Genomic DNA, 13,144 nt, shown 5'->3' with positions numbered 1-13,144 from the left:
ATTTGGCCCTCCTTCGGTACTTAAAGTACTTGTTAAGAGAAAGGATTCTGGAGTGTCTAATTTGGCTCAAGTATCAGGCTCATATCAAGTTAGTTTTTTGTAGCCGTTAATGCCAAAAAAAAAAAATTGCAACAAGGAAGGAAGTGTCACAGTCGTTGTGTTTACCAGGGCCTGATGTGCAAACCTCAACAGTAAAACTGGTCATATTTATGTTACTGTGCATTGTCCCGAGGTGTGAAATGATTTGTGTGTGTGTCACTTTAAGATTGCTCACCATTTTTGGCACTCAGGAAGTGTGTATTTTCAAGATAAATTGAGCGATCTGTGCAGAGCAGTTAAAGCTAATCTCTCACTGAAACACTCGACTCTTCCTGAGTGTCTGCATACTTAATATCTCAACACGCTGTCTGCATATTGTATGTCTAAATCACAGTGCCTGCTCCTACTAGCAGGTGAAGAGACTCAGCCCTCCTACATTTCTGTATGAGATTTATTCATATTTAACTGTGCTATTATGCCATGGATTTCTATGAAGCGGTGTAACAGGTCCCTGGGTAGCAAATCGGCCACTATATGAGCGAACATAGTATTTTTTAAAGCCTATAAATAACCTCAGAAGATGACTTGTTCCGACAGCTCATCCTTTAATAAGTAAGTAGGGAGCACAAACATCGCTACTGGCTCTTGAATATATGTTTTGGCTGTAGAATATATTAGCAATGTCAAAACATCTTGAGAACTGTTTATACATGATATTGGCTAGGTTCCTTCAGAGGCTAGACCTGTTTACTTGTTTCAGACACAGCTTTTATGCAAAAAATGATCTCCCACATGGCACCAAGTATCATAGATCAGACACAGCTTTACTTGAAACAAAACAATCTGTTAGTGGAGGAAGAATCTTTAGAGATATGAATGGACAAAAGCCAACTGGGAGACTATTTCCTTCATATCAGTATGTTGAAGAAGGCTTTTACAATGCAGACAGACAGAAATATCAGTGTTTCAGGCACTCTGTTCTCTTGCTTTTGCTACCCTGAAGTTATAATAACATAATAACCAACTGTAGGAAGGAATTTGATTACAATTTTTATGTAAACTTCTTGTCTTTGGTTGTGTAGGTAAGAAAAAAGTGGCAGCACTTCTTGGTTCACATGATCTCAAATGTTGAGACACAGTTGGTATTAAAAAAAAAAGAGTGTGTCGTAATCAGATTTCACACACCATTTGCTTCATAAGACGCTGATGTATCTGACACATACTGTAGTTCTGTACTCTAGCTCTCACGGTCTCAACTGTCTTGAGCTAGCAAATTGAATGCTGTGTTTTTTGGCTTTAGTGTGGGCTTTCTGGTTAAGATGTTAGCCTCAATTGTACTGCAGCTTCTCAATCCCAGGAAATTGCTGGAAAACGGGGTTAAAGGTCAGAAGAGTACAGTATGCAAGTTATGCAGCTCTCAACAGTCTCTACAGCATGGAGGAGCTTGCATCACGATCCAGCAGCAGCCTCCGAGGCTGAAAAATGAAGCTAACGTGGAAGTGCCAAACACAGCAGCACTTCCTTGAAAAGGCTGCTCTTAGCTGGCTCCAAAAGTGAATCCATCCCCACAAACCCCCATGTTAAAATGCCCAACTTTACAGCAGAAATATACATGATTACAGCCCTGTAAAAAAAATCGGTTTTGGATCATTTCAACATTCGTAAGAACTGTATGAGGGTTGATTTTTTATATATCACTCACCTGTTTAAATGTTATCAAGGCCTAAAGTTACACATAATTAAGGGTGCGGCATCTTTGAGTGACAGGCTGTTTGTGAGGCATCACCACAGTCTTTGAAGGGGCAGACATACCGTCGGCATTGAATGTCTGTGGAAAGCTGCCGTCACATGGATGCGCATGCAGTTCTTATTCAAAGTAAAATTGAGGGCTGAGAGATCAGCCTGTCTTCTTGCTGCCATCATAGAGTGAATATGAAACCAAGAAGACGCTGTTGGGTCTGGAGTGAATGTCTGTTGAATATCCAACTTAAAAGTAACTTGACTTAAGTTTTTCGTACTGGACGGGAGTTTGGAACAAGTGATTGGAGCATGCGCAGATGGTACACTTGCGATGTGTACAAGTCGAAAACAAGAAAATGTAACGTCCGCATAGGGGTCCATGCGCACCCTGGTGGACATGGGTGGATGACGACATTCACATCACATGGACCAAAGCAGACCCTCACGGACGCACGGTTACAGAAATAATGAATTGGCTCTGAGTCAGATCCACCCTTTGCTCCTTGACAGCACCAGTCTCTCAACCAAATATGGTCCCTTCTGGCTCCAAAAATTCAAGATGGCAAAGGACAAAATGCCAAACCCTATTTGACACAAGTCCACTAACCAGTTTGTGATGTCACAGTGGCTACACCCATTATTTTTATACAGTCAGTGATAATGCTTAGTCATGTGGAGTCAAATCTTAACATATGCTGTAATGATTTCTTCTTAGAAATCATTTAAGTTGTCTGTCTCGTAGAGCAGGTTGCTACATATTTTCAGTGCATTCCTTACTGTTTATTTTCAGTATTAAGCATTTAGTGATTTAACAATCAGTCTTGTTGTGCATTGGTTCTGATTTAAACGGGAAGGATGATTTGTTCTCTGATGGTCCAGTGTGAACACATTTCCTGTGACTCCACTTTTAGACAAATTTGTCTCCCGCCTCGCCTTTATTTAGACAGATTATTCTGAGAGTTGATTCATGTTACCCAAAATGCCACATGAGCTGAGATATCTGTCCAGTCATCACCAGTCACCTCCCTTTGCTGATTCACTGCTAAAATCACACATTGCAGTCAAAATCACCTGAGGTGTTGACTCCACAGTGAGCAGGCAGGTACTTCTCCTTTATCAGAAAAAGGAACTAGTTCACATGCTCTGTTTGCTCTCCCAATCTATTACAGCTCTATTTGTTCCAGAAAAAAAAATCTGGACTCTCTTTGTTGCTCTGGCTTAATATAAAAATCATGGAAAGATAGGCACAGAGACAGATTTATCCAATGCATGCCATCCAACAGGATTTTGTAAAGTGAATTTATACAGATCATTTATGACAACGCAGAAGTGTTTTGGCATTTCGCCTTTACTGTGCTCAGTTTTTTGGGTTTTTTTTGTTAATGTCTACTTGCTGGGGAGACAGGATGTGTATGTTATTAACTGCACATCGTGGTCTGGAGTGGTTTGGAGAGTGTGTTATGTGTGCACTCTACTTTAGCATAGTATGTCTGTTTAAGTAACTGTCTGCCTGCTGGCCAGCAAAAGAGCCTGTGGCCAGGATAAAAATGAATGGCATCAGGTAGGCTAATAATTAACCAGCGTGCCTTGATGAGATGGTGTCCTTTATTAGAACCAGCCAGATGTGGGTACGTTGTCTTTAGGCATGTTCCATCTTACGCAAGAATAAACTTTCACATATACACAGATTATGCTGTTGCAATGCTCCATTGTGTGTGTGTGTGTGTGTGTGTGTGTGTGTGTGTGTGTGTGTGTGCTGTGTTTTTTGATTAATTTAGCCACTTACGGTTTAAAATAAACATCTGAGTTAAAGAACCATCACAGCGTCTTTCAAACTGTGGGGCTAATCAGCCTCGAAAATCATAAAATAAAGTAGTTTCAACAGAAGTTAATTGCTACCGATTTGACCAAGAGTTATAAAGCATTTCATCAGGGTTCCTAGGGATGCCTTTCAGTGTTATAAGACACTACATTCCTCTTAAGCTTAATTTGGTAGACTTTCAATAGACTGAAATATGAAAATCCATTTAGCACGGTCTGTCTATATGGTAGATTTTTTTCCCCATCCAAAAAAAAACACAGTATTGTCAGAAAATCTAACCTAATCAGTACATAAAATAACACTAGCCAAGTCCTATATCAGTTAGTTAGTTTGTGCTTTTGTGTGAATTTGGTAAATCCGAACTAACCACTTTAAATGCCAAAGTTACACAGTAACCTAAATAGAATAAGTGAGCAAGGCAGCAGTAGATCAGCAGGTCCTGTGTTCAGAATTGTTAAATCACTGTTTTTCTCAATGGAGTCTGGCTTTGAAGAGAACAATATAATGGCTTCATTTTTGCGTTGGCATACACTGTCTGACAGCAAGGTAAAGTAGTGAAAATACTCTAAATTTTGTGTACAGTTAAAGTGATTTTGATTGTTTTAGGTGGACTTTTTGAGGTGGCTAAAATACATTTTGTTGCTGACCCTTCCACAGCAGTAGATTATGTCATACTTCAGGCTGCTTCTCCAAACTGAAGGGGTATGCCGTCTGACATCTTGGTGTTTATGTGGTTAATGTGGTAAACAAAGTAAGAAATCCGCCCTTTAAGATGACACACTAATACTGACATAGGAAGAGGTTGACACTACAGGCCCACAGCACTGTGACCGAGTCACTTAATCGACTCCTGTCAGGCTGTAGTTAGTATGCGAGAGCGTGTTACCGGTCACTGACCCTCCCTCTGTGTGTAATGTGTGTGCGGACATGGTGTCAAAAGTTGGCTTCCCACATAGCTGCAGGGTTTTTGTCCAGGCTAACTTGTATGTGGTTCTCACTGAGAAGGAGCTGCGAGGCTGACTGAGCATTTTTGCTCTTGACTGGAGTCTTGGATCCCATTTGACACACATGCATCATGCACAGAGACATATAACCTACATACAGTACTACACACGCACACACACACACACACATACACACAGAGAGTTCATACATACACACACATATAGATACACACATACACATGTGCCCTTGAGCTGCGCTGATGCAGGGAGACAGTGCTGTTTTTTTATTGGTGTTTTATTTCTAGGGCTCCGTCTCTGCAGTGTCCTCATTTTCCAGCTGACTGCCATATCCTGCCTCGGCACCCAAGAGCCAGGTTTTTTCCTGGAGCTGGACAAGGCTAAGTGCTGGATGGCCTCTCTAACATACATTTGGGATGTCCGTCGCCCCTGCATCTCTGTTTTTTTCCTTCCTTTCTGTTTAGCATATATCCATCTTAGCCCTAGCCCTAATATAAGTCCCAGATCTAATATTCCTACCAGATACGGTATATTCAGATTGTGTTTCAGTTCGGATGAGATAGGCAGTGACTCACACGTGGCATTTGAATCCATCTCGTGTTTTCTGACCACTCATGATTATATTTCGCCTCCCTGCACACATTTGATTTTATTTGTAAGAAACTGCACCCACTGCTGAGCAGAAAAAAATTAAAAATTGGCCATACAGCCAGAGAAGATGCCAGCCGCAGCTAAATGCATACTGAATAAAACTTCAAGTTCACTGTTTTTAAAATGTCAGTGATCTCACATCCCAGTATTTACATTGTGCTGCAAATGTGGACACCTGCAGCCCAGCTGACCTCCACATGTGGCCTGAGTGCATTTGAGAACCTGTGTGTAGAGCAGTCAGCTTGTTGTTGCTTCATCAAGGAGGCACTTTAGTTTGAGTCGGACCTCTGCTCACCTGAGAGGGTCATGTTATCCGTATAAAGGTGACGATGGTTGTCTGGCAGAATGTGTGTTAGCAGGTTGGGCTAGGCTTAGTAAAAGTTTGCTAAACAATTTATTTAAGCTGGCTTGTTCTCTTTGCTAAGCCCAAGGTAAATATTTATTCAGGGAAACAACAAGAGGGTCAAAGTCCATGCTCAGTTGACAGGCTCACCTTTCTCCTAAATGCATTTGCATTCACACTTCTCTATTAGCATTACACTATTAGATTGTCCCAGCTTTATCATTATTACGGATTTGGGGAAATGAGAAAGGGATAACAATAGTCTGTGGAGAATATCATACTGCAAGTAGATGAACCAGATAGTGTGCATGCAAAGATGGCAGCTACCACAGCTGCAAATCAGCTGAAGCTAGAGGAAATGGAATCTGCCTGCACTGTGCTGTTTTTTGTAAAGGGATTTGCCATTGCAGTATAAGCCAGAACAATGGAGGGGGGGGGGGGGCAGTGGAAAGAGTAACATGATGTGTCCATCTGCAACTCCCTCAGGCCCCGGTAGGGTTGTAGTGGGATAAGGAGTTTGCATTCGAAGGCTTGGCCCAGTGTGTTTGGCTGTGGATCACAGCTCCACTGAGCAGAGCCCAGACTCGGTTTCCACCGTGAGCCTCCTCTTTTGTATGCCTTGCTACAATATTGCTGGCCCACAGCTACAAACACCCATGTCAAACACACACATACACTTTGGCTGTTGTCATTGCACACCACCCTGGGTGGTCCGTTACATCCAGACAGAACAGACGAGGCTGTTCTTAAAACCAGCCTGAAGCCATATTCTTGTCCGACAATGGGAGGAAGTGAAATGCCCATTGTGCTATGTGTTTGGTCATGTTTCCATACATAGCACTGCCATAATTGCCTCTACTGTCCATCTGCAGCTTTCACGGTCAGTAACCGTCAACATCCTGGTGATTTATTGCCAGCTGTTTATCAGTGCTGTAACACATGCTTTATTTTCAAACTATCACTGCACGCAGGGGAATGATGGAGTTTTCTGTCAGTAATGCCAGCATCTTATCCTAAGAAGACCTAGTAGTGGAATCACACTTGCATTGTGCATGTTTCGTGAGACATTGAGAAAGTGATGTTATACTTTGATGTGCAGTTTTATCCTCTGTTTTGAATCATCTTTGCTGTGCTGTTTGTTTGGAAGATTAGGGTTTTATGTGTGGGCAATTGGTGAATAAAGTGATCAAGAGTGGGAGAAAGAATGGAGAGGGATGACAGAGCACCCTGAGGCCATTCTAATAAGGACTCCCTCTTTCTCTCTGTGTCTTTTCACTCCTTTCTCCCTTCCCTTGACGATAGTGGGAGCAGCCAGATCATTGCTTCACTCTCTGGCATTTTCTCTCGCTTGCCCACCCCTCCCTTCCTCTTGCACTCTCCAGCTCCTTCCTTTCATGTTTCCTCCCTCCTTACAGTTTTCTCCAATCCTCCCTCCCTCGATCCCTCTTTGAACCCTCAGGCCGCAGATCAGCTCAGTGCCAGGAGAGAAAAGGAAAGGAGGCGAGAGGGCGGGCGGGTGGAAGGAAGGGAGAAAGGGTGGTGAGGAAGATAGAGGCTCGGCCTCTCGCGAAGATGGGTAGAGGAGCTACAGAAACATGCAGGCCTGCAGAGATGAACAGACGGACGAAAAGAGAATCGAAAGGGCTTTCAGGCCAGGCAGTCTCTGTAGCACCAGTGGTGGAAGAAGTATTTAGATCCTTTACTTAAGTAAAAGTACTCACCCTTTGAAAATACTCTGTTTTAAGTAAAATCTCTGCTTTGAAAATGGCACTTAAGTAAAAACAAGTAAGTATAATCAGGAAAATTTACTTAAGGTATTAAAAGTAAAAGTACCCAATGCAGAAAAATCTTAAATAAACAAATAAACTATGAAAAAAGGAAGAAGAAAAAAAACACCCCCAAACTCAAAATTATCAAAAAAGAAGAAAGAAGTACCCCAAATCAAAATCTTTAAAGTGAAAACACACCCCAAACTAATCGTTATTTAAGGAAAAGGACTTAAGTGTTTGTCAAAATAGTTGGCAATTGATACCTTTATGGATTGATTAATCAACTTAACATTGCAGCTATACTTAGATCAACTGTTGGGTAATTGAATTAATAACAAAACATCTTATTTTAGAAACTCTTTTCGTGATTTTATACAAAAATCTAATACTGTAAGGTAACTAAAGTTGTCAGATAAATATAGTATGTAAAAAATACAATATTTCTATCTGAAATGTAATGGAGTAGAAGTGTAAAGCAGCATGATAAGAAAATACTCAAGTGAAGTACAAGTACTTCAAATTAATAGTTAAGTACAGTACTTGAGTAAATGTTCTTGGTTACATACCACCACAGTATAGCACCGACCTCTGATGTTATAGGAAATAAAAATGGATCACTTTATACACACATACAGCAGAGCTCTAAATGATAATAAAGGTGTGAAAACGCTGATATGTACTTGTCAGTCACAACAGTTCCTCCCTTACCGTTCACACCAGTGCAGCTAGCCCTATCTACTTATAAATAGCAACCATAGAATTTGCAAGCAAAAGAGGATGTTGGTTTCTTCGTAACAGTTTAGTGCCAGCATACACAAACTACTGTTTCCAGATTGCTTCACTTTTTTCACACACAGTCTTAACAGTCGCCATTCTTTGTCTGTATCCAGCTCCCGTCTCTGTGAAACCTCAAGGGTAAAGAAAGTAGCTCTGGCCTTACTCATTCAATTAGCTTCCCTGTGCTAGCTGGTGTATGGGTGCTTTTTTTGTTTTTTTGTACATGTGGTTCTTTTGGATTCTGACCAAGTAGCAAAAAACAAATGTCTCAAATCCCTCCTTTCTCAACATTTTGTGTCTTCTCTGTCTCTTTGTTTTTGACAGTACTGGCATAAAGGATGCTTCAGCTGCGAGGTCTGCAAAATGACTCTAAACATGAAGAATTACAAAGGCTTTGAGAAGAAACCATACTGCAATGCGTAAGTTGTCCCTAAGTCATCATATTGTGTATCTCAGTATGCACGTTTCAAGTTTTCATACTCAACTGGTTCAACCCTCATCCCCAGAAAACTGACAGCAGTGTTTAATCTGTCCACAGACGGAAATAGGACTCTCTAAATGTGTGTGTGTAATCATGTTGCAACCCAACTAAGGCCCCTCTCTCCCTCCTCTGCTGTTTATCAGTGACTATTGCAGCTCCCCCCTCAGAGAAAAGGCCTATAGTGCTGTGGGAAAGTGCCTCCCTCCTCCTCCTCCTCAGTGGGGAAGGGGGGGGGTATCAACAAAGGAAATTCCTAAAGTTCCTCTACAGTGACACAGGCGGACACACTGCAAACTAGCATGTCCACTCACGCTTCAGCACATACTCACACACTAAAGACTCATCAGGAATCCACGGAATCCCCCTTATAATGATTTTCGCCTTTTCTCTTTCTGCTTGTGTGTGAGAGAGAGAGTTGGTGGGTGAGTGCATGGTTAGAGAGGGAATGCAGAAAGGAGGCGTTGCTTCATGTTCTGACAAGCTCTTTTGCATTTTTCCTGAACTTCCATTTTATTGCCAGTAACAGAAATCAAGACGTTATGCTAGCATTGTCATTCTCAACCCCCGTGGAAACTATCGTAGCATGATGGCTTGTGGTCAGCTGTTTTCTATAGGATTTAGCTTCCCTCTTGATTAATACCAGGGACAAGTCATTTGTGCCAAGTCTAGAGTAAAATATCATGCCCCCCCCTCTTATATATCGGGGAAAGCTGTGTTTTTGGAAAGGAACATTTTCAAGAAACATAATTTCCTCTCCATATGTCTGAACCTAGATTTATAACCTAGAAGTTTTGCCCTAAAAATGCATTCATATTGAATGCTAAGCAAATTTTGTGTTGCTGTATTAAGTAAAATTTGGCTGCTAAGAGTCTTTTGGTGCCACAAACAGCCATTAATATGTCCTTCATCAGGAAGTACAGGTGTTTACAGCTAGCTAACAACAAGCACTTGCAGGGTGTGATTGATCTGAAAACTTCCAGGAGCTCTTTCCTAATTTTCCTCATATCACTCTTTATTTCCTGGCTCTGTTTATTCCTGAAATGGACTCACACCACTCAAAATAATTACACATTTTTCTGTCAAGTTGAAATGCTCTCAGCTCTGTGAAAGGCCGAATTTTAACCTGAGCAAATGAAACACTAAAAGATTACTCACTAGATCTAAACCCAACATACATGCAAATGATTAACCAAATGTGATTCTGGAGTGCACCCAGCTCAAGGCTGAGTGTGTGCATCTGTCCCAACATGTAAGCTTATAAAAGCATGCAATGGGCTTTTTTTTAAATACTGTTTCATATTAGGAAAGTCACAGATGTTATTAATGACATTACAAAGGGGTCTGTCCAAGTGCCCCAGCAAACCATGACAGTGTGACAGTGAATCAGCACAAATAATACCAGCACCCTGAATCTGATGCATCAACAAAATTGGATTTGAGTACTTTTTACTTTTATGTGCTTTTTCTGCTTTGACGGGTCAAATTGTCTCCTGTGAAAAAGGCCTGTCGTTGCTTTATTACCAGCTGCAACAGGTTTACACAGCTGGCATTGTTTCAGTTTTTGAATTTTTGAGTGTCATGGCAAAATGTGATCCTGGTGGCTCCTATTGTAGTGGGAAGTTATTTTGTCAAGTCTGCTGTCTGTTTGTCTGCCTGTCACAAATGTGCAAGAAACATGAAACTTTGCAGGTGTGTAATTGAGATCAAAATGAAGGCTGAGTTCTAAGCCAGGTGTAGTCCCACTAAGGGGGCTGAAACAAGGGGGATAGAAGTTATGGAAGAGGCCATTGCCCCTCCACTCTACGCCCCTGGCCCAGGCCCACATTCGTTTTAAGTCGATGATTGCAGTATCACGAGTCGCGACTGGAGTGATCCCACCACAAGATGATCTGTAGTTATTGTTTTTGTCACTATACAGTTTGCTTAGTGGCTTAAAACAGTAAAGCCCCACGGCCTTGGCACACCACTCACAGGGGTTTTCAATTGTTTTGGATGTGCAGTAATGAGATCTCCGTGACCCTCTTGTTGGCTTTTGTACACAAACTTCGTAACATCACTGCAGATATTACCACATGATGTCTCAACAACTGACGCTGTGTCAGCCACTGCCAGTTAGCCTACAAGCTAAAAAAACAACATAAACGAATGAAAGATGCTAACCATACTTAACGACTGCTAGTTGCACATTTTGGTGATCAACAAGCTCTGCCACTTCACACATCTTGATGTGCACTGCTCTTTCACTGATCAAACTATTGCTGTAGCATTGAGCGAAACCTAGCTCGACCAGCGGTGATGGGCAGGGTGGAGGCCACATCCAGAATTTCTCAATGAGGAAGAAAGGAGAGATCTGCATCCAGCTGCTTTTTAGAGTTGTTTTTTTTTTTTTACTTTGTATGTGAAAAGCATGTCAAACAAAATATTAATCATAGCAGAATATTTCCACAGACTTCAATTGTTGTTATTATTATTATTATTAGTAGTAGTAGTAGTAGTAGTAGTAGTAGTAGTAGTAACATCTCCTTCCTAAATTTCAGTGTGCCCTCTTCCTTACTTCCAATCTTTCAATTGATTTAAGGTGTTGACCAGCCACAACAGGTGTTGTCCTACTATCATCTTTGTCTCCATAGTGGCTTCTTCTTTTCTCTTTCCTGCCTCCGATGTTCCCTCCACTCCCCACGCCAGCAGGAGCAAGGCCTTTGAGAGCCTGTTTATTATGCCTCTTTCTGTTTGTTTAAAACAAGCCTTGTTCAAGTAAACATCATCAGCGGAGAAGAGTCTCCCGCTTCAGAAAAGGAATTCAGGCTATGTTCTCTGTCATTATTCTGTGGGATAACTACTTTATCATTACTCCTCTATATTTGTCCTCAGTAATTGATATAGGCGTTGTTTATTTTCATTCACTGTATTCCCACCCACCTCTTCCCTGAGAGTCCCATCCCTGATTAGATGCTAGAGTCACAGGAGGGGATTGTGGGAGATTTAGGAGGGCAGATAAGTGGACAGAAAAATTCTTCATTTCCCCAGGAGACTGTGGAAGCCATTTGTGAAGCGCTGTGTTAATGACTGATAGTCTGGAAATTAATTTGAACATCAATGAGATGTTATTAAAAGTTGTCAGAAATGTCTTGATTTAGTGTTATCATTTACAATGCCTGCCAGTTTTCCTCCATTTAACACTACCTTGAATCATTTTGTTGATAAATAACCAGTCAAGATTAAAACTGCTTCCACAATGTGGCATGACACTGTTTCCTGGGTTGTGTTGTGTCTGGGAAAGGGCTCTCATTGAAGATGTATGAGCTTTGTGTATAATGGATTCAGCCACTGTATCCCAAACATCTCTTGCTGTTGTTTTCTAGCTCTTCTTCATCAGTGCTGCTTCTACCAATTTACAGCTCATCTGTTGTGATTTGTTTTGGGTTTTTTTTAATGAGATTTCTGTCCAGATTTTACATGTAGACGAAATATTCCTGCTGAATGATGCATTGCAACCTTTCCAGGTCTCACAGGGTCAAGTCGGCCACAACATCTCCTGGTTCCACTATGCAAACAGGCCTCTCCTCCTGCACAGTAGACGGTTTGTGTGTCAGTGTGTATGTGTGTGTGTGTGATTACACATGCGTGGCCCCTTCACTCCCCCACCCCTCCATTTTGATCACTCCCTCTTTAGCGTTCACAGGGCTAACTGAGTTTGTGCATGTGTCACCCACTCCCGTCTGCGACTTATTACCTCGTTATACAACCTGACAGATAGATGAGTGTTCTTCTGACTCACTCATAGCCTCTAAACAGGCATGGAGATGCGAGCACACACACAAAGACAAGCATCACAAGATCCCACTGAGTCACTAAGCTTATTTCTTCAACCCCGTTGTGCGTTTGTGTAGCAATTTACTGACCCTTAAGTGCAAGGACAGTTTCTAAAGACGCATTGAAGATGACAGGAACATTGTTAACACAGACGCTGGTTGTGCGGCTAGAAAAAACACTTCTCTGCTTCTGACAAGCAGGGGTTTTCAGACACAGTGATGCTCTGTGAAAGGAAGTGTGTTTTCCACCACAGTCCAGACACGCCCAACTCCAGAGAAAACATGGACGTATATTATTAGTCACGGAGCTCATGGATCGAGGGACAGTCCCCCCTAAAAGAAAGAGCAACACTGCTGGTAAAACTAACTAATGGGGAAACATTTATGGCAGTCAGCTAGTGGATTTTAAAATCTAAATCTGAACCTATTTAGATTTTTCTGGGGGTTGTCTCCGTACAGATATGCTTTTATCAGGTGCAACCAATTCTTAAAAAACTGACAGTCAGCATGGGTTTTCCTTACAGCTAAAACGGCTTGGCTCTGGAGATGGAAATAACATCAGTGATGAATGGCAATTGAGAGCATTAAGACAAAGCTCTGTCCAGTCCTGATAAACATTTGCCCTGTCATGTTATGTAGATTTGAGGTCTGTACCAAATAATTGGAAGCTACTTTCATGATGTTGACAGTCACATTCTAAATCAACATTTGAATGCTGCACAGCTTTTTTGTATTTTTTGCATGTCTA

General features: G+C 41.5%; 1 protein-coding gene across 2 annotated transcripts in view; it reads left to right on the top strand.

The window, feature by feature from the left end:
- The window catches only part of lasp1 (LIM and SH3 protein 1), a 35,618-nt gene that overhangs the window by 2,508 nt on the left and 19,966 nt on the right, over positions 1 to 13,144 (top strand). For both annotated transcript variants that reach the window (XM_042504203.1, XM_042504202.1), the window contains exon 2: positions 8,428 to 8,522. In XM_042504203.1, the coding sequence (XP_042360137.1) occupies positions 8,428 to 8,522 (95 nt within the window). The remainder of the gene's footprint in view (positions 1 to 8,427; positions 8,523 to 13,144) is intronic.

The sequence above is a fragment of the Plectropomus leopardus genome, chromosome 17 (genome assembly GCF_008729295.1).
Source record: "Plectropomus leopardus isolate mb chromosome 17, YSFRI_Pleo_2.0, whole genome shotgun sequence".
Classification (NCBI taxonomy): Eukaryota; Metazoa; Chordata; class Actinopteri; order Perciformes; family Serranidae; genus Plectropomus; species Plectropomus leopardus.
The sequence above is the reverse complement of the archived record's forward strand: the minus strand, read 5'-3'. Positions and strand labels throughout refer to the sequence as shown.